We start from the raw sequence: 24,251 nt of genomic DNA, 5'->3' as shown, positions 1-24,251 counted from the left end.
GGGGGAGGACAATGTACAACAACTGAATATAATCTACGCCACACAAGCATCCTGGGATATGCTGATGAATTGGTGAGAGGAAGAGTCAGTTTACATTCTTTCAGTCATAGTGACATAAACAGCTGAACATGTTTTGATTTGTGGGTCTGAGAAATGCCTGAGGAAGTGACGCCCTTCCTCGTTTGTAGTTTTCAAAAACTTTCTTATCTTTCCATGATCCTGTAGAAGTGACATGAGTGACACTTACCTGCAACAACATCTAAAATTATCCTCCATGCTTTGTCACAAATTCACTTAGACACATTTTCCATTTTCAGGTGTCTCGCAGAGGTTACAGACTGGTTAGATCCTGGTTTATGCTGCCGGTCTCATTGCCTGATCAGCAGTTCCCAACCCACGGGTTGAGACCCCTAATGGGGTCACAACATAATAAAAAAATAGGAGAAAAGAATAAAAAACATTTCTGCAACACAAAATTATTTTCTTAATTTGTTGTTGTAAATCTTTGTTTTTTGGCAAACAGCTTTGCTCCACGAACGGCAATGTTGGTCTGTTGGTTGGTTCACCACATTAGTCCAGAGTGAAAAAGCTCAGCGACTATTGGATGGATTGCCGAGGACTGAACATTCAAGGTGCCCAGAGGATGAATCCTGCTGACTTTGCTGATACTAAACTTTTCATCTAGTGCCATGATGATGGAGAAATGCGTTGGGAAAATTGCATTATGTTTGTACCATGCACTAATATAAGGAAGGTTACATTCTCCTCATCAGTCCACACTCCACGCCATTGTTGGTCTCTACAAAAAGTGTGACACATCAATGTTTCCACCCCAGCCAAGCAACTTTTGAATTGAGAAGGGAACATCACTCTTTGGCTAAACTGCTTAAATGCAACATGTGATGAGGGATCTTCAGTGGACAAAAGGTTGAGCACCAGTGGTCTAGATCAGTGGCTTTCCCAAGAATTATATAATTGGCTTTCAGCATTTCACTCTTTGTTTCATGTCCAAATCCTGCAGTATTGGTTTTGCTGTGAGCAATCACTGATGACTGAGAAAGACAGACAGAAAGTGCCTCCTTCAGTATTTATCCTTCTAATCATGCCCAGTTGCCTCATGTACCATCAATGTATGTATTTGTTAACAAAGATGCTGATAGTGTAGTAAAAATGTGTACACTCCTGTGTCTTGAGAGGGAGCCGTTTCACGCATCATTACTTTCAGGCAGCTGTTGTCACTTGACAAGGAGGTGCTGGTAGATAACAACAGTGTTATCAAGATTATTCACACTCAGAAATTTAGTCTATATCTTTCCATTCCAAGAACACCCACCTCCTATGCAGACGGGTGAAATCATCACACTGTACCCAACCCTGTACCACTCACTAATCCTCTTATCTAATGTCTCTGACTTCACCTTACCTCATTTTAAACTTCACATTTAATGACTTTTAAGAAAGTAGTGGTTTCTGTTAATGTACAGCAGCATGACATTGCATACTTCAAATTCTCCAGAGCCAATTTAAATGCCTCCTCAGTCAGACTAAAACATTATAGACTCTTAAAAGTATCCCTTCCTTTCATGCTTGAGTCAACTCGGGTGCTCCTGTGTGTTTAAGTCTTAATTACACAAGCCATAAAATTGTCAGTGTTGTTGGAGATCACAGAGAAAATTGTCATCACCTGTGGTGTTCACTCTGCTGGGTGACTGCTTCATAAATCAGTTGGTTCTCGCGGCTGCTTTTAACGTGTTGATTCAGCCAACATGAAACAGACTTTTAATCAGACATGGTGAGTTTTTTAAATACACATTTTCAGAATTATATTGACAAAATGTCTTTGTCAGACACTGTGCATTTCACTTATTTAGAAGAAGACACAAAGCTTTAAAATAAGAAAAGAGAGGCAAAGAGTGTGTGGCTTCCATTCATTACACAAAGAAGGATTTGAGTTGTGATTGTTGGAGGTGGTTATAGTTGTTTAATATAAGCCATTATTTAATATAAGATTTATTTGATGCTGCTGTGTACAATGCTGTCAGCATAATATGCAAAGGGTTTGGAGGGATTATCTATATATACAATTTTTCAGGCGTGTGCTTACTTTCTATGTACTTTTCGCTCAGCCGGTCACTGGTTCTGATCCTCTGTTGATGAATGGGACTCCTGGATCTGACAGAAATGGTTCCTCTTGATCTCCACAGTCAGGGCCTGGGGATGTAATCAGGCACGTATGACAATGCCCTATCAGTGGTCTGCAGGTCTCCTCCCACGCTTTTAACACACTCACCCTGAGCTGCACATGTTGCATTACTGAGGGTGAATTTGTATGCAAATGGAAGTACTTCCTGTCCTCTATCTACTGGGGCCAGGGTGGGATTTCCTCATTCCTGATGTCTGACCCCGCTACTCCTCTGTCTCCTTTCTCCCTTTAACTCCAGTTTACCATCTGGAGAGACAGGTTATCACAGCAAGCCTGTGGTCTCCAAGCTTGTTCAGTTTGACATGTATTTAGCTGTTCTACCAAAGCTGTTCTTTAATAAATATGAACAGGTACATGTAGATATCCTTAATAACAAGAGTGGACACAGCTACAATATAACAGCATTTCAAAGAGAAGTAAAGGGAGCACATTACATTTTGGCATGAATTGTTCAAAACTAAAGTCTGTGGATTTCATCATTGTGGTTACTGACTTTACTGTTAGTTGATGGTGTTTATCTAAATACTGGCAGAGTTATACAAAAAATACAGTATTTTATCATCAAAGTAAAAAATAAAGTAAAAAAGATTTTATTATTCTTTCTGTCCAGTCAGATTTTAGATTGGAATCACTTCAGTAAATTCTCAAATGACAAACAGCACTTTTCTCCTTTTAAATCATTGTAAGAGTCAAGCTGAGATTTTATTTTCATGTATTAATTATGGTTGTATATAAAGATGCATATTTATGTTTAAAAGCAGTGGTTCTGAATGTGTCCCAAGGGTCAGAATGTGATCAAAGTTGCTGTAATTATAATTTTAATATTAACAATCAATCACATGACTGCTTGTATAGCAGCTTTTAGGTCATTGCTTTGATTTTACAGTCTGCAGCATTACTGTTTTGGTTTACATTCCAACGCCCAATGCCAAACGGCAGACAGACAAAGTTAGCAACAAGCTGGTGAACACATTGGAACATTTAGCAGCTAAAGAGCCAGATATTTCCTTCAGGGGTTGGTAGAGACCAAAACATAGTTAAAAAGAAGAGCAAATATTGGACTTACTGTCAACAGGTGGACACAAACACAGCTTCAAATGAATGCTAATGTCACTCCCTATATCTGCTGAATGTGTAAACAGGCAGGTTTGCCACATTAACTTAAAACTTGATACTATATTAGTGTTTTCACAGCTTGTTGCTACTCCCACCAAGTGGCCAAGGGCCTAGGTATTGCGGTTTAAAAAAAATTACAGCTAACATTCGAGATGGTTTAACTGCTCACATCTCAGGTTCCCATATTATTTATAACCTGTAATTAGCGGTCTCAAAGCCAAAAAAAAGTTGGGAACCACTGTTTTTAGTTACACTGGTGTACTCATTGTAACTCTCTGTTCCAGGTTCAGTAGTTTTAGAGTTAAAATAATTCATTTTTAACCCATATATTTAATTTTGTTAAATGTGCACAAAAGAACAATAAAAACTAGCACTGCTGTGTTACCAGTGAAAGTAAATACTTTGTTGGGGTTCAACTGTCAGTGATGAATAAAGTTTAGAATGCTCTGAGTTCACTCGCGTGTCACACTTTCTCCAGACACCACAGTGAAAATAGCAGAAATCTGCCCCAGAAATCCAAAGAAACATCCGTAATTTTAGAAAGGAATGTCACATTCCTTTGCAGTTGACTGAGCCCAGTCTTGCAGAGTGCCTCCTATCAGGAAGTGCCGCACAATGGGAGCAAATTGCCAGAAACACAAAGTCAGACATTTGGGACAGAGGTGGGGGCAGACAGAGGAAACTGTGTCAGGCGCTGCTTTCAGACAATAACCTCTGCTAGCACACTAGGATTCAAGAATAATTATATCCAAGGATAAACTAAATAGCCAAATATTCTGGGGATGGACCTCTATTTAGAATGGCCTCATCAGCGTTGCAGCTATTAGTTGTTTTGTGTTAATGAGTTACCCAAATGTAAACAAATATTGATTGAGTCTAATAATATATGTATTAAAATTACATATGGAATGTCATTTGTGTCACAAGTCAGATCATGTGATGGGTGAATGTGATGTGGTGGGAACAGGTTGTGCAAACATTATAAATATATGTTGTAGAGAATCTATTATCATGAAAAACAAATGTATAAGAAGAATTACTTTATTAATCCCTCTTGGGGTACATTTGTCTTAACATTCATCTTTACACTCTGATTGGTACTTTATTAGACACAAAAAAGAAAAGTCTATTCCGTGCTAAATAATTGAGTAAAACTGAGTGAGAGAACTCTTTATTGTGTGCTTATATACATATTAATATACATGATAGCAAACATAGAGTTTACTGTTTTTGTCAATGGAGTCTGGTGGCTTTGAACAGAGAATTATAACAACTGATTCTGGTTAAAGAAAAAGGGTGTTGCTCTTTAAACAAAGGTCTAGGTATTCTTTCTATTATGTTGTCAGACATTTGTATAACCAGGCTGAAAAATACAGAAGTTACCCTTTAAGAGATACTCCACATGCTAACTTTTCAAAGCCCAATTATATATGTGTAATGATATACTTGTAATTTATTGTGAAAAAAAAATACTAAGTGTTATTATTTGCCCTTTACATTAAGATTTAGGAGTAATCCAATTGCAACATCAATTCAGTCCTTAAATTGATTAAATGTTAAATATGGTCTATTGACTGCACTCTGGACTGATACAAATCTCACATTTTCTTCTTACTTTTGGTCCTTCCTTGTCTTAATTGTCAATCTTCTCCCCTTCTCTCCCTGTGTTTAACCCTTGCCTTCTACTATCATGGCTGTGGGATAATTAGCCCCTGTCGCAGAGGTCCACCACCTGCTCTCTGTCTGACACAGGGTCGTTTCTAGGCTTCAAGCAACACAGGCATCCATCTCAGCTCAGTGGCTGATGAGCAGATTGGGGGCTCTGCACTCAGCTTGGCCATAGGAGACATCTTTATCTGGCGTGGAAGTGATGGCTTTACCCAGCCATCTGCTTCCACAGGGACTGCACCAGGCCTGCATAGCTGGGGAGGGGGCAGGCTAAGCTTAAATGCGCGAGCGCCTTCAAGCATGTTTGTAACCTGAAATTCATTGTTCACACTAGTTGTGACCGTCATTTTTGATCCACAAATGATGGAAGTGCGGATTGAAATGGCAAGTTTCTGAGATGAGCTGATGAACAGCTGGCCTGTTAAACATTTGCTTGACAACTGTAAGTGAACTGCAGCTGATGTGACATTAAATGGTTCTTCCACCTGCTCTCAACATAATGGCTTTAAGAATTTGAACAAGAGAAATGGGAGGATTACACTTGAATAGGTCGTCTCAGTTAGGAAAACAGGTGGTAGATTTATTTTGTACAGAATGTAACTATATATTTGAGGTCTCTCTCTTTGTATTTGAAATTGTTGGCTGTATGCTTGGTCTGCTTTTTGTTTTGCTTACACTGCATTCTTGTCACAGAAGTCCATATGGTGGGGGGCTGACAGGTGCATCTGCCTGTTAGCTGGAGGGCAGGAGATAGTTTGCGCTGTGCTTTGTTTCCACTAAACATCTGCCCCTCAGCCCGAGGCCCTGTGATATTCTACTCTATAACCATCCTTTGGTTCAAAAAGTAACAATTTTTCACAAAATGTATATTTCTAGCTTTACTCTTTTATTCTGAAGCTTAGTCAGCAGCAGTGACAACGTACAACATATACATGAATAAACATATAACAATGGCTTGCAGGCTGATTTAAACTTTGTTTATACCACTTCTTGTTGCCTAAACCTTCTTTCAGATGCACTATTTTTTCAATAAACATTAGGCAGCATTCAAAATAATGCTCATGTTGTCTGTTGACACAAGGTCTGTGTTGTGAGCCAAGCACAAGTTGCTGGTTTTCCTGAAATGGCTAAATTGAGCTAAACACCTTCCAAAGGGTTCCGCAACAGTGACGGTAAGGAATGTTTGGACATCAACTGTTCTGAGTATTTACACAACACAAATCTCGCATTTGTCCATTTAGTTTCATTGAAGCAGTGATATGTGTTATCACGTGAATATTTTGGGATTTAGAAGGCCTGTAAATCTTATTTTGGCTTGTCATTTTATAAGTAATTTATTATTACAACAGCATTCTCCATTATACAGTACGAGTATCACACATTCTGCATTTCCCCGTTGTTAAATTTTGCGTGTGGGTGTTTAATATTGCTCCACAAACAAAACCATTATAAGAAGAAGCCAAACATGATCTTGTGGACATGTGAATGTAAATAATAGTAGTAGCATTTGAATGTGTTGATTTGGTTCACACCTCCTCCACAGAGCGAGTCTTTGTTCACTGTGTAGATGTGAAGCGCTGATTGGTTCAAAAGCTGCTATTGTGTTTAATGCAGCAGAAGAGATGACCCTTACCTGCATTTGAAGGTTTGCTGCCAGGACACTTTGGCTAAAATGTTGAATAAGAAACCTTAATCATTTTCATTAGGAATTTTTGTTCATCTTTTACATTGATCTATAAATAGATACAGGGTGGGTTAGTATAAGATTAAGACATATTAAAACCAGTTTCACTACTCCAGTTCCTAAATTGGTTTGTTTAAGTGTATTTTCAACAGAAACTCCTAAAGTGATCCAGAAGACCAAAAATCCGACGTGACATGTGTTTACATGTATGTTGGTGTGGCTGTCAGGAGATTATCTTAATCAATTCTGGACTGGCTAGAACAGATTTGTTTAGGCAAATGAGGCAGCAGGATGTTGGTGTAGCTGCAGAGATGACTATCACCACAGCAGTTGCTCTCTGACCCCTGGCTAAAGCAAATGGCCAGCAGCCTCCTGTCAACCGCTTACAGGTCAGCACTGGACTTATTAGATAGATCAATACATGTATAATTTAACATTAATGCAATACCGAATACCACATAATAATGCACTATAATTTAGCTGTAAGCAGTAAGGGCACTCTTTTAGCTAAGATTATTACTTGATAACATAGATTATTAAACACATGAACAAATCCTTACAGTGTGTTATAAAACATTTAATAACTGTTCAATTAACTACAAATATTTAGTTGTGCTTTTTAAACTTTTTAAACAGGGCAGGCTAATGCATTGCTTAGTGATGTGATCTTTTGTTTCAATAACAAGTAGTGTAAGACAATTTGAAATTCAGTCATTTCATTGCAGTTCTTAAATCCAGTAATGTGTTTGAGATGTTGAAGCGTTGATATCACTTTCCTATCTGTGTACCTTTAGTGGACAGAACACTGTGGGATGTTGTAGCTTGGCTAGAGGTGTGGGAAAGTGGTTATCTTCCGCTAAAAGAGGAGAAATTTGCCCACCAGAAAGTAAATGTAAAGGTTATCTTATTCACATTTTGTGTCTTTTTAGCCTGTAGCTAGTCACCTGTAGCTGTGTCTACATTTGGTTGATAGGTCTTTCGTTGAGGTCAGTCACCAGTGCTAAGCTAACATTAGCTGTTGGTGATCATAAAATACTTGCTTAATGAGGCTGCTTGTTAAACCACAATGTCTTTTTTTCTACTTCTAGACATGTTAAATGCAGAAGATGTGATGTGTGGGTGTGGAATCTTTGGAGTTGTTTAAAGGCACCTTTGACACATACGGGCTGAGTATCAAAAGTAAATGGACTGTACTTGTATAGCGCGTTCACCCATTCACACACTGATGGAAGTGGCTACCATGCAAGGTGCTCATCTGAAACAGAAACTAATACATTCACACACAAATTCACAATTTTGGGTTCAGTATAGTACTTGCCCAAGGACTCTTCAACATGCAGACTGGACAAGTCAATGATCGACCCGCAGATCTTCTGTTTAGCGGATGGCCCACTCTTCCTCCTGAGCCACAGCCACCCAGCCAGGTAAAGTTACAAGTAATGTTACTAATTTTGCTGTTGACTTTTTAAATGAGTACTAAGTGATGAGTAATTGATTACATTTTTTAAGTAAATTTGTTGAAAACATAATATCTTTACAACATTGTGCTATTAAGTATTTATTAATTGTTGTACACCTGTTGTCCAAAACAGAGTCATAATGAACTAAACTAACAGAGTAAGTAAGAGCTATGTAGCTTATTTTTAAAATGTGCTGGTGATGTGAAACACTGCTTCTTTTTTTTTGTCAACCACCATCTCAAATGCCACCTGCTTTGATCTGTTTTGTGTCCATATGTGCAAAAAGGTACATGATATAGTGGAAGCAAATAGCATAGCAAAATAACATTGCTCCATCAGATTGTTAAATTCATTATTTTCTTATTAATTTGTAGGTTGTGTTCACCAAACAGTTAAAGAAACTGCAACACTTGAATCCCAAATTGTCACTACATTGATGTACTATAACATGAAAGACAATCATGTAGATCAAACTGTGCTGAATTCAGTGAATCAAATCTAGTTAAATTTAGTTGAGCTGACCAGAGTAGAACCACTGAAACGATGACCCCACAGGACAGTCATGAAAAATATGCGTTGTTGCCTTATCTTTAAACAGCATCACCCACAGGCGTAGTCCTGTTCAGAGTTCCTCACTGGTTCAGTGTGGCTTGTTTGCTTTTATGGTTAAGTGAGGAATTTCTTGTGTCACCAGGTGTGAGACCTGCAACAAGCCAGACTTGTGTAAATGTTGTTCACCTCCGGTCTTTTCACAGTCCCCAAAAATGGCTGCTGAGGTTTGTTGAAACACTCAGTTTGTGATAGAAAGCAAACATATCATGTCTGTTAATCCGTTTTTAAATTGTCTGACCAATAGAAACTTATAAGAGACCAATAACTTCAGCAAAAGAAAGTCCCCAAAAAATCAGAATTAAGTCTAATCAACTCACTTTATTTCTAGAAGTCATTCTTCATAGCTATTGTCTACAAAGCAAAGTTGTGCTTATGATTTAGGACAGCAGTATTATTCATTAGAGAACCCCCCCCACCCCGTTAAAATGAAAATGTCAGTGGCTGCTGGTTGCCCTCCTGTCGTCCCCAGTAAAGGAGCAGACTGGAGGTTGGTCAGACCCCATGGACATGGTAATGTGAGGAATGCGGCCATTTCCTCCATTGCAGGAAAACAAAAGGAGCTGCTGAAGCGCCTAGCTTGTCCCACCTCACATAACAAGGCTGCCGCTCCCAGATCCCAGTCTGTATTGTGTTAACCCAGTCAGCATAGTCCACCCCATTAACAGGTTCAAATGGCTGATTTTAAATGTCACTCTTGTCGGCAAATGTGTTTGGAAAAAAAGTTAAATTCTGTTTGATAAAGCTGAAATGACAAACATGGTGTATAATATGTCTTCAGTTAAACCTTACATCCCTTGGGAAAGTGTGTACTGTACCAACCTACATGCCTCTAGATTTTGGGAAATATGACTCACTTGCTTGTTCAGAGTTAAATGAAAAGACTGATGCCAATTTCATGTCTGTATACTAAATATGAAGCTGCAGCCAGCTAGCTTAGCTTAGCTTGATATCTGAAACAAAGGGAATCAGCTAGCCAATCCAATGGTACAAAATATCGCCACAAAGTGTTTTAATACTTTTGTTTTACTAGGTAACAAACAACTAAGATCATGTTTAAACTGTGAGCTGCACCTCCTGATCGGGGTGCGTGAGAGTTGAAGTTGGGGAGACGTGAGGCAAAGATACTGGCTGAGGTGAAAAGGACAGGGTTATAACAGTTTTCTAAAAACAACTGGAAGTTAGGTATTGTAGTTTGGCCAGCTCACCATCTTGGACAGCAACAACATCAGCAACAGTGGCCGTGACACACAGCTCATGGGGACAAGTAAGGTACTTTAAAATGCATTGCGCCCAAATGCTGTAATCATAATCTTTCTTTGGGTCATATCTCAGACAAATCCAAACACAGAGACATGATACACATAATTTTAGAATCAGTGAGACTTAACAGCCAATAACATTGCTAAAAATCATAGAAATCACATTTTTTTTACTATTCCTTTAGAAGTAGATTTGTTTCTGTTCTTTTCTGTTTGCTAGTTTGTGAGATTATATAAGGAAGTGACTCTTGTTGTGTGTGATGTCGGTCTGATTCAGTCTCTTCCAGTCTTAATATCTGTAATTCACCTCTGATTTAAAATGACGTGTTGACAGAACGTAATAGGTTCTCACTAAATGAGATACAGATTGAATTTCTAGGTAATGGAATCACACAGTCATTCATTTAAATATAAACCTGATGTGGTTGACATTGAGTGGAGTCATAAAAAAGAATAATGTCGACTTGTTCAGCAGGTTTAGCACTGATTAATTTTGTCTGTCTGTGCAGACTTTGCTGTCTATGTTCAGAAAGACTTCAGAGTTTCAGAAAAAGATTTTCCAAATAACATGACACTTGTATACTGTATCAGAAAATGCAACACTAATGACACCCTGTATATCACTTTGTAGATTTTCTAATCAACCTACCAGTCATCTTACCTCTTGGCGATAACCATACAGATCCTATATATTGATAATAATGCACAGTTTTCCACCGAACAAATGAAATGTCTGTGTCATGTCGCTCTCTGTGTAGCTTCTCACTTTGGCTGGAGATGACACAGCTCAACAGAAATGCTTCGCGAGGTCCACTAAACTGGACTGAATGACACAATGCAGGGCTGATGAATGTGGCCCATTGTTGCTGATATATAGTTTCACATTCTTCACTTATACGACATCTTAAAAAAGAATAGTTCGACACAGATTGATACTGCTGTCTTTTCTGTACACTAAATATGAAGTTTGGCTTCCTTCAGCATACAGACAGGAAGCAGCTAACCAGGCTCTGTCCAAAGGTTGAGACAATTAACACGTTACATATTGTTTGTTTGATATGTGCAAAAACGACCGCAACTTATTGTTTTTACGGGGGTTTATGTGCCAGATTTTATTTACAATATTTGTTTGTCGGTAGCAGTAATTTGGGGGGTCTTTACTAGTTGCCTGGCACTCTTGTGATGATGACAAGTCTCCAGGAAGTGACTGGCCAAGGAACAGATAGATTAAAAAAACAGTGTGCATTTGTACTGTATTAAACTTTCAACAATGTGAATGATCATATTTTCCAAAATGTCAAACCAATCTTTAAGTGAGCTGCAGCACTGTACATTATAGTGCCATTAAAATGGTTCATAGTACAGCAAGGTGTTATAAACCTCTTGCTTATCTTGTTGACCCAGATGAATCATGGAAAAGGCAAAACCTGCTGATTTTTATCAGTTGTTGAGGTAATCAGCATTCTTGAGCGACTGTTGGCCTTCAACTGCCATGCAAATCAGCAGGTGGATGCTTGCCTGTGAGTGTTTTGAGATAAAGTAACCTGAGCGCCTGCACCGCTTTAACAAGAGAACACTTGTTTACACCCCACAACCTCCACCACCACATTAAGATGATCCTTTCTATGCAAAAAAGGCTGCACTCAATGACAATACTATCCAATACTACAACCCAACCCCCACTGCTAGCTGATCCCAGGGTCTCCATCTACATGTGTATGAAGTGTATAGGCTAGTGGTGGAGGGGAGAACAGCAGATGGCAGGGCTGCCCCCGTCATGTCTGCTTTTTGGGGAGAACAATGGATCTCTCAGAGCTCTTATTAAAGGAGGGGAAGGGGATTTTAGTCCACGGACAGCTGGCAGGCAGCATGCTTCACACCCGCCCCTCTCCCTCTGTGTCCACACACAGACACACACTCTGCAATTAACTGGCACGGGCCACGGCTTAAATATTTACCAGGCACATGCAAACATGCTGTTCAAGAAAATAATGATTAATCCGTGTCTCAATTATATGACAGCACTTTTTTCATCACTGTCATTTCTATCATGCAAAGCACATTTAAAATCCACCATGCCCTACTGTTCTGCTTTAATTAACACAAATTATAATGAGGACTCAATATCCCATATTTATGTTTAGGATTATCGATTATCAGTCGATTATTTGATTAGTTGTTCAATCAAGCAAAAATGTCAAACATGCTTTGTTTTCAGCTTTGCTCTTTCACTGTTTACCAAATAACTTTTGGGTTTTGGACTGCTGGTTGGACAAAACAAAGAGTTCTGGGAATTTAAGTTAACAATTTTCTGACATTTTATAGGCTAAAAGATCAAATTTAAAAGATTAATGGTTAAGTGAAACAGCAGTTAGCTGCAGCCTATTATTTTTTACCACTAAATGAGAGCTTGAGACTGTGTGTGTGTTTAGTTAAATATCATCATCATCTTGACTACCCTCCCCCCCAAACACACACAGAACTCCCTATCATCATATTTCTGAATATTACATTCCCAGAGTATTTCAACAAATACTTTATGACAGTGAGGTTGTAATGTTTTACTGTATGTTATGTTCTTTTTATCTCCTGCAGTCTCGCAATAGCATTCCTGTGTTGCTCCTAAAACTGTAAGGACTCCTATAACTTCAGGAGCAGCAGGAACTTAACATTCCGCAAACCACGAAACAACAACAACAACAACAACATGCTCGTTTACATGACACAAGCAGCCAGCTGAGGTCTTGCTGCTTGCTCTGAATCCAATTTTTGAGCAGCCCCCCTCTCGCCCCGCCTCACCTCTCTCCCTCTCGTCCTCCTCCTCCCCCGTGCTCTGCTTTTGATCCCACAGGGACTTGGAGCCTTTACATTCCAGTCATTCCAGCCGCAGCGAACAATCAGCCCTCAGTTATTTATTCGTGCAGCTCGCAGCTTCGCTCTGCTCAGTCTGCTGCTGGCCGCCGGTGCGCACACACGCGTGGAGGAGCTCAGAGGAAGAAAATCGGTAAACTTGTGTTGAATTGAGCGCAGAAAACTGTGAGATTACGCCACCGTTAACTGTTTCGTGTGTGATGAGACTATAATTTGGTAAGTTTCACGCTTTGTTTTCCCCAAGTGTATCTCGGCAGGGTTGTGTTTGGATGCTTGGTTAACTAGAAATCCCTGTGGCACGGATTTATTTATTTTTTGTTTGCATGGCGCAGTAATAATATTTGATTCATTATGTGAGTTTTCAATGGGAGTTGTCATGTTTTGTTTAAAACTGAGTCCTGGTGGAACTGGTTTATTTATAAATTTTATCTAGTGAACTGTATTTCATGTGTTTACTTTATAAAGTGCCATTAAAAATGGTAAATAGTACAACAAGTACACATATCCAATGAGTGAAATTAAATTAATCTCACAAAGTGCAGTTTTTGCCTTTAAAGCCTCTCATTAGGATTTTATCACATTAATTCCCACAGCGGGCTTTTTTGTAAATTGAGCATGTTACATGTCTCAGTGTGTTTCCTGTAGGATCATATGTTGGAGCTGTACATCTTACTTACATACTTACATCATTGTAGTTTATGTCAACTTTGGGAAATCTATTCCATTCGTTGTGTTTGTGGGAAGTCTGTGATGTTTATAGCAACTGTTTAGTATTACACTTCTGTCTGACTGGGGAAAGTTATGCTTTAGAGTGCATGGCCAATAAAACTGGATCTGCACTGACATCACTGTCTGGGGTATTTCCAGCAACAGCTCATGCACTTACAACAGAAGTCAGTCAATAGAAGTTTGTAAATTAATTGGGAAGAATTCATTGGCATTTGCTTGTGGCTCACAAGTGAAATAGTACCATTGATCATTGAACGATTGTGAAGATAACAATAGGGTTGAGGAACCTCAAATAGTGAGCTGATGAGATCAAATGTAATGTGTTGTGCAGTGCTAAGTCTGATCAAGAATCTTATTTTTCCTTCAGATTTGTGATTCGTGAAGTGCCCAAACTGTTGGTTTTTTTTTGCTCATTTCCCACTGACTGAAATGAAAACTGCTGAAGATTCATCTGGAACGGTCCTACACCGTCTCATCCAAGAGCAGCTCCGCTACGGGAACCTGACGGACACTCGCACACTTCTTGCTATCCAACAGCAGGCCCTGCGTGGAGGCAGCAGCGGCGGGGGCACAGGCAGTCCTCGCTCCTCTCTGGAGAGCCTGACTCAGGAGGAGTCCCAGTGCATCCAGATGTTAAAACGACAGGACCCTCAAGGCCAGGAGCACCAGGGGGACTGCCTGCACTCAGAGAGCCAGGTGTGCCATCTGTACCAGCTCCATGGAGAGGAGCTACCCACTTATGAGGAGGCCAAGGTTCACTCCCAGTACCTGATCTCTCAGCAGGCGGAGCAGGAAGGGCCCAGCATGGACATAATGGGGGGTCGCAGTGAGGGACAGTGGGATTTGAAGAGGGAGCACGCTCGCTCTCTCAGTGAGAGGCTCATGCAGCTTTCTCTGGAGCGGAACGGACCTAGACACAGTCTGGCTATGAGCTCTTCCCACAGCTATCCACAGCTATATAATAATAATGTTACAAATACTGTGGCACCTGAGAGGCAAGGGGCCCAGCAGTGTGTAGACCAGCGAGGGCCACCCCCGGACTATCCTGTCTTTGCCAGACTTCCTGGATATATGCTCAGCCACTCACAGGAGCATGGACAGTACTACAGAGACCCACCTCCCCCCTTCTACTCACAGCATCACAGGTAATCACAACAGATGAAGGACACAATGGAATTATGATTTCATTTATTTAACTATTCTTTCGCTCAGTATTTCCAGGATGGTGTGGTTTGAGCAGTGTTGTAATGAATTACTCATGTCTCCCCTCAGCAGATATGTGTCTACCCAGTCTCAGTTGGCTCACAACAGCATCACCGCAGCCTCCAGCAATAACTCAACTCAGACTGACGTGTTGATGCAGGAGAATGAGCGACTCAGGAAGGAGCTGGAGGTCTACGTCGAGAAGGCCGCCAGGCTGCAGAAGGTGAGAGAAGAAGGTGGTGCGATGAATTTAGCTGTTGGCTCATAGAAGGCATGGAAGTTGTAAAAAACTAGTTATTTCTTGATAGTACATGTCAGGGTCATATGCCGTATGGCAGTAAATGAATATGCACAGGAGAGAGATCCCGGTGATTGGTTTATTAGATTTATTTCATGGTATGTGACTTTTCAAAAATGCGATCTACCAGTTAGGTGTTGAGAGTTTTCTCCTCATTCCAGCCTCTGGAATGCTTCCAACACATCCTAGCCCCTTTGTCTTTCAAACATGCTGGCATATTGCCATGAAAGGAGGTAAATGCCTCGACACCTGGGACCCACAAGTGTTCACTCAGGAATGTTGATTCCCACTTTTCAGTTGCGCATAGTGTTAAAAGGCCATTTGTCTGCAGGCAGTGAAAAAGACAAAGGGCAGCTTTTTGTAGAGATGACTAATTAGCCTCATTGATATTAACAACTGAAACATAAACCATAGTCCAGACAATCAATGGGAATGCCTCTCCCAGAGACTGATCATTGTCTCATATTTTCTTCACAGTTGGAGTTGGAGATTCAAAGGATCTCTGAAGCTTATGAGACTCTGATGAAAGGCTCTGCCAAGCGGGAGACTCTGGAGAAAACAATGAGGAATAAACTAGAGGCAGAGATTAAGAGGATGCATGACTTTAACAGAGACCTGAGAGGTATGTGCCTGTTCATTCTGTTGCGACCAAAACTGTCCAGGTAATGGACAGCTTGCTTTGAAACGTAACCAGTGTGTGTAATCATCGTGTTTTGTTTGTTATCCTCATTACAGAACGACTTGACACAGCTACCAAACAGCGAGCGGCCAAGGAGGCAGAGTGTACAGACCAGAGGCAGCATGTCTTTGTTAAACTGCTGGAGCAAAGTAAGTTTATGTCTGCATCAGAGAAATATTAGAGAAACTGTCTTCTCATAGCTTGGTTCATGACAAAAAAGAGTGAAATTAATTGTTCTTATGTAATTTATTTATAGCTTTGGCAATATTTTTGTTACACATTCATGTCAATAAAGCTGAAATTTGAAATTGAATTGAAAAGAGTAGGAAGACTTTCAAGATCTGCTTTAAAAAAAATAAATAAATCAGATTTGACAAATCAGACCGCCCTGTGAATCTCTTAACAATGGCAGAACATAGTTTAGGAGGGATTGGTTTCCTCAGAGAGGTGGCGTGTTTTAAATACTGTGGCCCTGCATGTTGGGACACAGATGGTTCGATCTTTGAGTTACTCTTGGCACTTAGATGCCAGCCATTTTTTGTAGCTGTAGTAAATGTGGCCTGGATTCCAGGATTTTTTTTTTAGGTATTTCAGGCTGTTCTAGCCCCCCCTGCTCAGTTTTGCGTATGTGCTCACTTCCCTTCTCAAGGGGAACTAATAAGTCTAGGACTTCAGGGCGTCCAGGCCCAACTCAACATGACCCCTGGCTACTTCGCTCTCCTTGTTTGGGTATACCTCATGGTTTAATGTGAATATTTTATTTCCTCCTTTTCTGTTTTGTGCAGGGATATGCTGTAGCATAAACCCAGCAAACCTCAGTTTGCTTGTCTTTTTATTTGCCAATAAGTAATGGCTGGAATGACAATTGCACTTTGCTGGGTATTTTAAACAGCTACATTTGTTTTAAGTCATAAGCATTTGCTTTTCCTGAAAACAGGAGCAAAACCACATTGAAACTGGCATGTGTAGTTTATTTATTTATTGTGTTACAAAGACCACTTGAATTATATTTTGAGCTGCTTGTTTACTTCAAGTCCGTAGAAGCATTCCAGAGCTTTTCCCAGTACAAAGCTATGCCTGTGTGCATAAGTGGATAAGAGAAGAAGTCTGCATTCCCTCCACAGGCATGCACTCCTGTTGTGTAATCAACCCCACTTTTAAAATGGCACAACATTGTCTGTTTTGTCTAAAAGGTTTCATTAAAACATGGACTAGCTTTTTAATTGGTAAATGAGAAATATTCAACAAGTTCACTGTACAGCAATCTAGCTGTAACTCTGATTCATTTTTATTTACGTAATATGGTGTCAACTGGTCTGTGGTTGAACCACATGCCTTGATGGCAGTATGTAAATGTTTCTTGGTGCGTCACATTCCATTCAAAACAGAACTACCAGAGCTTACCTAGCCACTGGACTGACTCGATCAAAGGCCAATGAATATTCTTGATATAGAGCATCCCTTCTTTAGCATTAATTTGAGTTCTTCTACTAGGCTGCTATATTCCCAGGACAAAATGAGATGATATATTCCCAAGCTCTTATCTTCCAGGATCATGTCACTGTTACTCTTACCGCCATTCACCTCTGTTTTCCCCTTTCTCTATCTTAGATGAAGAGCAGCAGAGGGAGCGAGAACAACTGGAGAGGCAGATACAGCATCTGCGCATCTCCGGGGAGGAGTGCCAGCGGAGGCGGGAACTGCTTGAGCAGGCCCTGGCCTCGGCGCAGGCCCGCAACCGGCAGCTGGAGGAAGAACTGCAGAGGAAAAGAGCTTATGTGGAGAAAGTGGAAAGGCTGCAGAGCGCACTGGCTCAGCTGCAGGCAGCGTGCGAGAAGAGGGAGACGCTCGAGCTGCGCCTGCGCACACGACTGGAGCAGGAACTGAAAAGCCTCAGGGCACAACAGGTGAAGCGTCATTACAGTGACTTGTGTTTTATGTCTGTAATTTATAGGAAGAGTTCAACATTTTGGAAAATATGCTTGTTTGCTTTCTAGTCGAGAGTTAGACGAGAAGATACCACTCTCAGGTCTGTACGCTAAATGTGAAGCTAGAACCGGGGGTTGATTAGCTTAGCATAAGGGCTGGAAGCAGGGGGAATAATAAGCAGGTCACTAATCTTGTTTGTTTAGTCCATACAAAAACACTTTGAAGTGATGGTAGGCAGAATTCTTTTTTGTTTGTGGGCAGGGCAAGACAAATTTTCCCTACATTATGCTAAGCTGATTGGCTACTGCTTTGTAGCTAGCATACAGCTATGAGAGAGGTATCAATCTTTTAAACCTGACTCAGGCAAAGAAAGTGACTAAAATGTCAAACTATTAAAGGTGTTTGTTTCCCTGGAAGCCTAATTCTAACAACTGTTGTCTATTATCTCAGTCTCAGCACCAGGCAGCTGACCTCACAGCTCCAGAACTGAGTTCCTCCACGTTGAATCAGCAGCTGAGGGAGAAAGAGGAGCGTATTCTGGCCCTGGAGGCAGACATCACCAAGTGGGAGCAAAAGTACCTGGAGGAGAGCACCATGAGGCAGTTTGCAATGGATGCGGCTGCCACTGCTGCAGCACAGAGGTACGATAATACAGTGAAAAAAAAACTAAGATAAAAACATCTTATTATTCAAGTTTAGGGACGTTTTTTAACAGACCTCTATTTTCTTTGCAGAGATACAACCATCATCAATCATTCACCTCGACATTCACCAAACAGCAGTTTTAATGAAGACCTTCCTTTGTCGAGTCATAGACATCAGGAGATGGAGAACAGGTATGCATCTTTCCGCGCCCTTTTTAGATACTAGTTTATGCCTGCTTCTCGGGGGTTTTCTGATCTAATGGTGCATTCCATGTTATCAGGATCCGTGCACTTCATGCTCAGCTCCTGGAGAAGGACGCTATGATAAAAGTCCTCCATCAGCGGTCTAGATGGGAGCAGGGCAAGCTGGAAAGACAGGGGCTTCGTCTCGCGAGGTCCGTCCCCTCTATCAACACTGTTACCAGCAGCACGGAGAGTAAAGGTGAGCACAAGATGTTTTCCCCCATACTTCAGGCTTCAACATAGAGGAATTTTGAGTCTTTATTGACACATGCTATCAAGCGACAACTGGCAGACTAGTCAGTGTCGCCAGACAGAATGTACACTTTCTATAAAAAAGCAGGGAGTAGGTGACAACCCTTTCGTGTCCCTCAAATAGACAACATGTTTTTAAACCGGAATGCATATCATCTCTCGCTCCAGAATAGCCTGATCCAGAATAGTCATGGGAAGAACTCCGCAGGGCAGATGTTAAGGAGTGTGTAAATGTGGATGAAAGCGGGCAATTAAGCAGCCTCCTCTCTTTGTCTGCGTTTGTAGGAAAGAGCCTCTCAGATGACCAGACAGGTGCTGCTGCGCTGCAACGGCAACCCCGCGTGGTGCCCAGGGGCCCGAGCCGAGACTGCAGCACCCAAAGTGACGAGGCCCCGCAGGAGCCTGAGCTCACAGCGGAGCCTAGCAAGCTAAAGACCTCTGAGGCGATCTCAGCAGCTACCACTGGTGAGTTTATTGCATTGTTAAGCACTTGACACCCAATCACCAACACAAAAGCTACGGTCCTTTGATCCTTAACCTAATTGACCACTGTTTAAAGTGTAACCAGATTCTGGATCAGGACAGACTACAGACGTACTGTTGAAACAAGTTAAGACCTTGTTTGTAAAATTAAACAAGGTTGTGGGCTTTGCAAATACCAAGCATTGCAGTTGTATTTGCTTTAGCATACCAAAGTTGTTTTTCTAATCTGCTAATTTTATCTTCACTGTAGACACATCGGATGAGCCAATGGCACCACTCAAGACATTCAAGAGCATCAGCAGCTCGGATGCAGAGGTGGTTGAAATCCTCATTTGAGTGCTCACTACAGCTGACATGAGTGAAAACAGTGACAGCCAACGATGACGACGAGACTTTTGGCCAAGGTGTTGAAAGGCTTTCCTCGATGTCTGGCCACAAGTAAATAAAGGATGGCAATCTGAATTAACATGCAGAGTCCAGAATATGGCACCATTTGGAAAGGAGAGCTGAGCTTTCCTTCTACTGCACAATTCACAAACTCTCACATTTGTCCCACGAATCAGAATTCTTCATGGTACCTGGATAGTATTCTGCATTATGAGAGGAATTGGGCTCCTGGTTGTGCATATAAATATGTTGCGCATGTTACTTTTTTTGTTATGTATTGTATTTATATTTGTAAATGCTGCTCATATTATGATGTTACTTTTATGTTTGAGAGGGGAGAAGAACAAGGGCTGCTCGTCGTGCTCTGCTCCACTTAAGTTATATACAAACATACTCACTTTTCTCGATTATGTGCATCTATGTTTTGTTTGGTTTATTTTGAATTTCTAGTAGCAAGCCATCCTCTGAAAGTAATGGGAATATTTATGAAATGACTCAGTATAAGCATCCTCTATGTTCCCATGCCGTGTTTGAGGATTATTCTGTTTAACAGAACTACTCAAACCTAAATTAACAGTTGCTTCTCACTTTAATATACATTTGGGGCCTTGCTCACAGCTCAGCTGAGGATTTGGAAACTTCCCTTGAATGCGGAGCCCACAGAATGCCTGCTCGTTTCTCTCTTAAAAAAGCCTGCGAAGATTGATTCACTCTTTCACGGGGGCTAATTTTCCAGATCCCGGGTTAATGTTTGGGACCTCAGATGGCGACTGCCCAGCATTTCGCTCCCTTCCACTGTCACGCTGGAGATAATCTTTTCACATTCCCTCGCTGAGGGAATGCTCCCGTTAAAGAAAAAGGCTATCTAAAGTCTGACCCCTCTCCCTTGTTAAAATGACACGCATTCTCCACATGACTCCTTTCTGAGAGCTGGCTATTTCTTCTGAGCTGTGGTAGCTGGTTCTACCACGGCCATTGAAATGGTCAACTAAAATTGGCCTGCATTTGCTACTCTATTTGTTGTCCCCATCACTGTGTTATATTCAGCTGTGTTTTCTCAAGTATCTCACATTTCTGAGTGGACTATATCCTTAATGTGGAATCTTCTATTTATTTCTCGCTGTATAGTGTAGGATCACTGAACACTGCTGAATGTAGACCCCTGTTTTCCAGGAATGTGTTTTGTATTTAACTGGAATGTGCCACAATTCAGATTAGTTTTACTCTTTTGAGGGGAATACCGCTAAAATTCAACATCAGTGGATTTGAGAAAAGGCTAATGTATGGGTCACAAACTCTAGTTAACTGTCAGGTTCCACCATGACAACATCATCAATAGGCGTATTGTTTGAAGTCCAATAAATGACATGTGAAATCTCCAATTTGACTGGTATTCCCCTTCAAGCTTTTTCATCATGTTTCCCATCACAATGCGTTTGCTGGTCAATGCAATCTGTCCGTTTGAGGAAATGCCCTTCACTTTGTTTGGAATGTGTTTACATGAATGGCTATTTGAAGTGAGAAAAGTTAATATATTTTGTAGTTGTTTTCATTTTATACTTTGTTTTGTTTTCTGGTGCCAAAGATGTACTCTACTTTTAAGTTATAACCGACAACAAATACAAAAGGTTCTGTTAAGGTGCCTTGCTTCAGCTGGTTGACCCATTTTGATGTTGCTGTGAACTTTGGTAAAGGAAACATTTGTATGTATGCCATAACATTTCACTTTAATAGATTAAAATTCTAATATATGTCTCATAAAAGGCTTCCTGTTTTCATTTGTCACACTGGTTAAATACAGAACATGCATTGGAGTCACAAAAACCATGAATCTCCAAATTGAGTGATTTGAATTAGATTTTTTCTTTTGCACTAAAGGATTAGCAGTTCCTTTTATAGGTTGAGAAAATCATCCTATTTCTTAAGTTAATGCATCATCACAAAGCTGAAAACAGCTGTTTTTCTGAGCTCATGAGATACATGGTTCTCACAGTACAGCAACACTACAAACATGATGATTTTATAGACTATGATGCTTTGCTGTAGATTAAACTACCCAACAGTAACTCAAGTCGTTAAAATTAGCCCAACTTCAAACAACTACAAGTAAACAACCAAGAGACTTAATATCGGGAGAAAATTCATAATCTTGTAGAGTGGTGCTCAGAGAACAACCTATAGCTCAACGACAGCAAAACCAAGGAGGTGATCGTTGATTTTAGGAAGAAAGAGATGAAGACACACACTCCTGTCTATATCTGCAGTGCTGAGGTGGAGCAGGTGAACAGTTTCAGGTTCCTGGGAATCAGCATCTCAGAGAACCTGACATGGTCGTCTCACATCTCCATGCTGATGAAGAAAGTTCAGAAACGACTGTATTTCTTGAGGAAGCTTAAGAAGGCCAAATTCCCACGCCAAGTTCTTGTCAGCTTTTACAGAGGAGAATGCATCCTGACTGGAAACATCATAGACTGGCATGGGATGTGCACAGCTCATATACTATAATAGCAGAACACATGAGTACTTTGACTTTTACCTTAAATACATTTTGCTGCTTATACTACTTACTTGTAGTGGAGTATTTTGAGGTCTGGTTTTGCTACATTTACTTCTGCAAAGGATCTGAATACTTCTTCCAACTCTGCAAAAACCTTACTGCACATCTGACATGTCAGTGAAGGCTGGCAGACAGATGTTGTAATTTTTAAAGACCCCCACTCATTACCTTCACTGTTCAGCTATTGTACCTTTAGTGACATGCTCAACAATAACCTCTCACTGTTGCGTGTTCCTCAAAGGATTACAAAATGTTTGCTATTTTACAGCTAACATTTTAGGGATCTGTTGGAATATCAACGACAATATCCGTTACTTCAGGTACTTCAGGTTGATCTAAAAACTAATTTGTTGGTTGAATAAAGTCACACTATCACAGGGTAAAGAAACACACAGCTGTCTAAAGTTTGCTAACATTAGCCACTATAAGCTACTGGTCATACCAGACCAAGTAAGGCCGTACCACCAAAGCCCCTGAGAGAATTGAATTAGGGTTGTGTTTAAGGGTGTGCTTGATTGCTTAGGAATTCAGCTTTTCTTTTTTAAGAGAGGTGTGTGGTATTTCTATTTAAGTCCATCCATCTTCTGAGTATCAAAATCTCACTCATTGTAGGCTTGAGAGGTGCTATGAATTTCTGTCCTTGCTGGAGAATATGCAGGCTGTGGTCAGCTTGAATTCATACTAGTCATGATGGATTCCAATGGTGACCAGTTTTTACAAGGGACAAAATGTATCAAAGTTTCCACATACAGTCCTTAAACCACTCCTGACAGCAATGCATTTCACTGCCTCGCATGTATGCTCAGTGTGTTCCAAACAGTTGGATATGGCTAAATATACTGCGTGCATCTGGAGAGTGGTATTGTCCTTTTAGTTCACTCTCACTAGTTTCATCAACCTCATTTCCATTCCAACAGGCAGCTGTTTGTAGCAAAAAAAGCTCTAAACCCCGCCCAGCACCAAAAAAGTTAGCAATTAACAGAGGAACATCAAACATAGCTAAAGAGGGAGATACTTTACTCAGGAATTAGTGGATACCAAAACACTGCTAAAGGGAGGGTGAATATATTTGCAACAAATAAATGCTAACAACTTTAAGGTGATGGTATGTCTTTTTTTTTTACAGCTTGTTATGCTGTAGCACTTCTTTAAATCACCTTTGTGTAGGGCCACATCCCTTGGAGTTTGGCAGTTTTGTGTAAATTGCATTCAAACAAAGCTAGAGTGAAAATGAATGAGAAGTGCCCATAGCATTCCTCAGGATAATGAAACAATTCATGACTGATAACTGAAAGTAAGTTGATAGTATGAAACTCAGGTTTGTGGGGAACCTGTTATCTTTATCTACATCTTTAAAGCCTCTTGCAAGTGGAGAACTTTAAGGTTTTATATTGGTGAGACATAACCTTGGCACCATTTCTGATAACATTTCACATGACCACATTTGAGGAATCATAAATTGCAACTACAGTATTTCTTCAGGGGGATATACTCTGACAGACAAATGTCAGCAGCATTGTGCTGTAAGCTATACTTGTGTGTTCTGTACATTCAAATCCTAAGGAATATGAAGAAATAGGCCTAAGCATAATCCTAGGTTTGAGTTAAACACTATTAACCAACTTCTGAATCCTGCCCATTCTGGTTTTCCTGCCAGCTCCTCTGATGACTGTGATACGTTTCTACATTTCCTTGTTGGCAAGATCACTGGTCTCAGATCACATTTCAACCATGACATTTATCATTCCGATCATGTCACCTGCCCTGTTCTGCTATCTGAGTTCAGCCTATTTCCATTTAAGAGCTCTCAGATATAGTTTCTCATATGCATTAATCATCCTGCCCTACTGATATAATTCCTACTAAATTTCTGACAGAGGTCCTGCCTGTCATTGTCCCCGTCTTCTCTCTATTGACAAATAGTCTCTCTCCTCTGGATGTCTACTGGACTACGACTAAGCCTATATATATATA

The 24,251-nt window shown here is 40.5% G+C and overlaps 1 protein-coding gene and 1 long non-coding RNA gene across 3 annotated transcripts in view; one reads left to right on the top strand and one right to left on the bottom strand.

The window, feature by feature from the left end:
* Positions 1 to 12,936: 12,936 nt before the first annotated feature.
* Positions 12,937 to 21,483, top strand: amotl2a (angiomotin like 2a). 2 transcript variants are annotated; one of them, XM_046049507.1, is made up of 11 exons: positions 12,937 to 13,089; positions 13,970 to 14,747; positions 14,878 to 15,028; positions 15,581 to 15,725; positions 15,839 to 15,931; positions 17,394 to 17,689; positions 18,162 to 18,352; positions 18,446 to 18,547; positions 18,637 to 18,797; positions 19,136 to 19,315; positions 19,584 to 21,483. In XM_046049507.1, exons 2-11 carry the CDS (start codon positions 14,032 to 14,034, stop codon positions 19,667 to 19,669), a joined length of 2,121 nt encoding a protein of 706 aa, XP_045905463.1. In that variant the 5' UTR covers positions 12,937 to 13,089; positions 13,970 to 14,031; the 3' UTR covers positions 19,670 to 21,483. The 2 variants fall into 2 exon arrangements, with proteins under 2 accessions (XP_045905463.1, XP_045905462.1); XM_046049506.1 differs by having other exon boundaries at positions 14,875 to 15,028.
* LOC123971014 overlaps positions 14,776 to 24,251 on the bottom strand; it is a 17,342-nt gene continuing 7,866 nt past the window's right edge. The window contains exon 3 of the long non-coding RNA XR_006825113.1: positions 14,776 to 15,019. This is a non-coding gene — a long non-coding RNA (uncharacterized LOC123971014). The remainder of the gene's footprint in view (positions 15,020 to 24,251) is intronic.

The sequence above is a fragment of the Micropterus dolomieu genome, linkage group LG05 (assembly GCF_021292245.1).
Source record: "Micropterus dolomieu isolate WLL.071019.BEF.003 ecotype Adirondacks linkage group LG05, ASM2129224v1, whole genome shotgun sequence".
Classification (NCBI taxonomy): domain Eukaryota; kingdom Metazoa; phylum Chordata; class Actinopteri; order Centrarchiformes; family Centrarchidae; genus Micropterus; species Micropterus dolomieu.
This window is presented reverse-complemented; position numbering and strand designations above follow the sequence as displayed.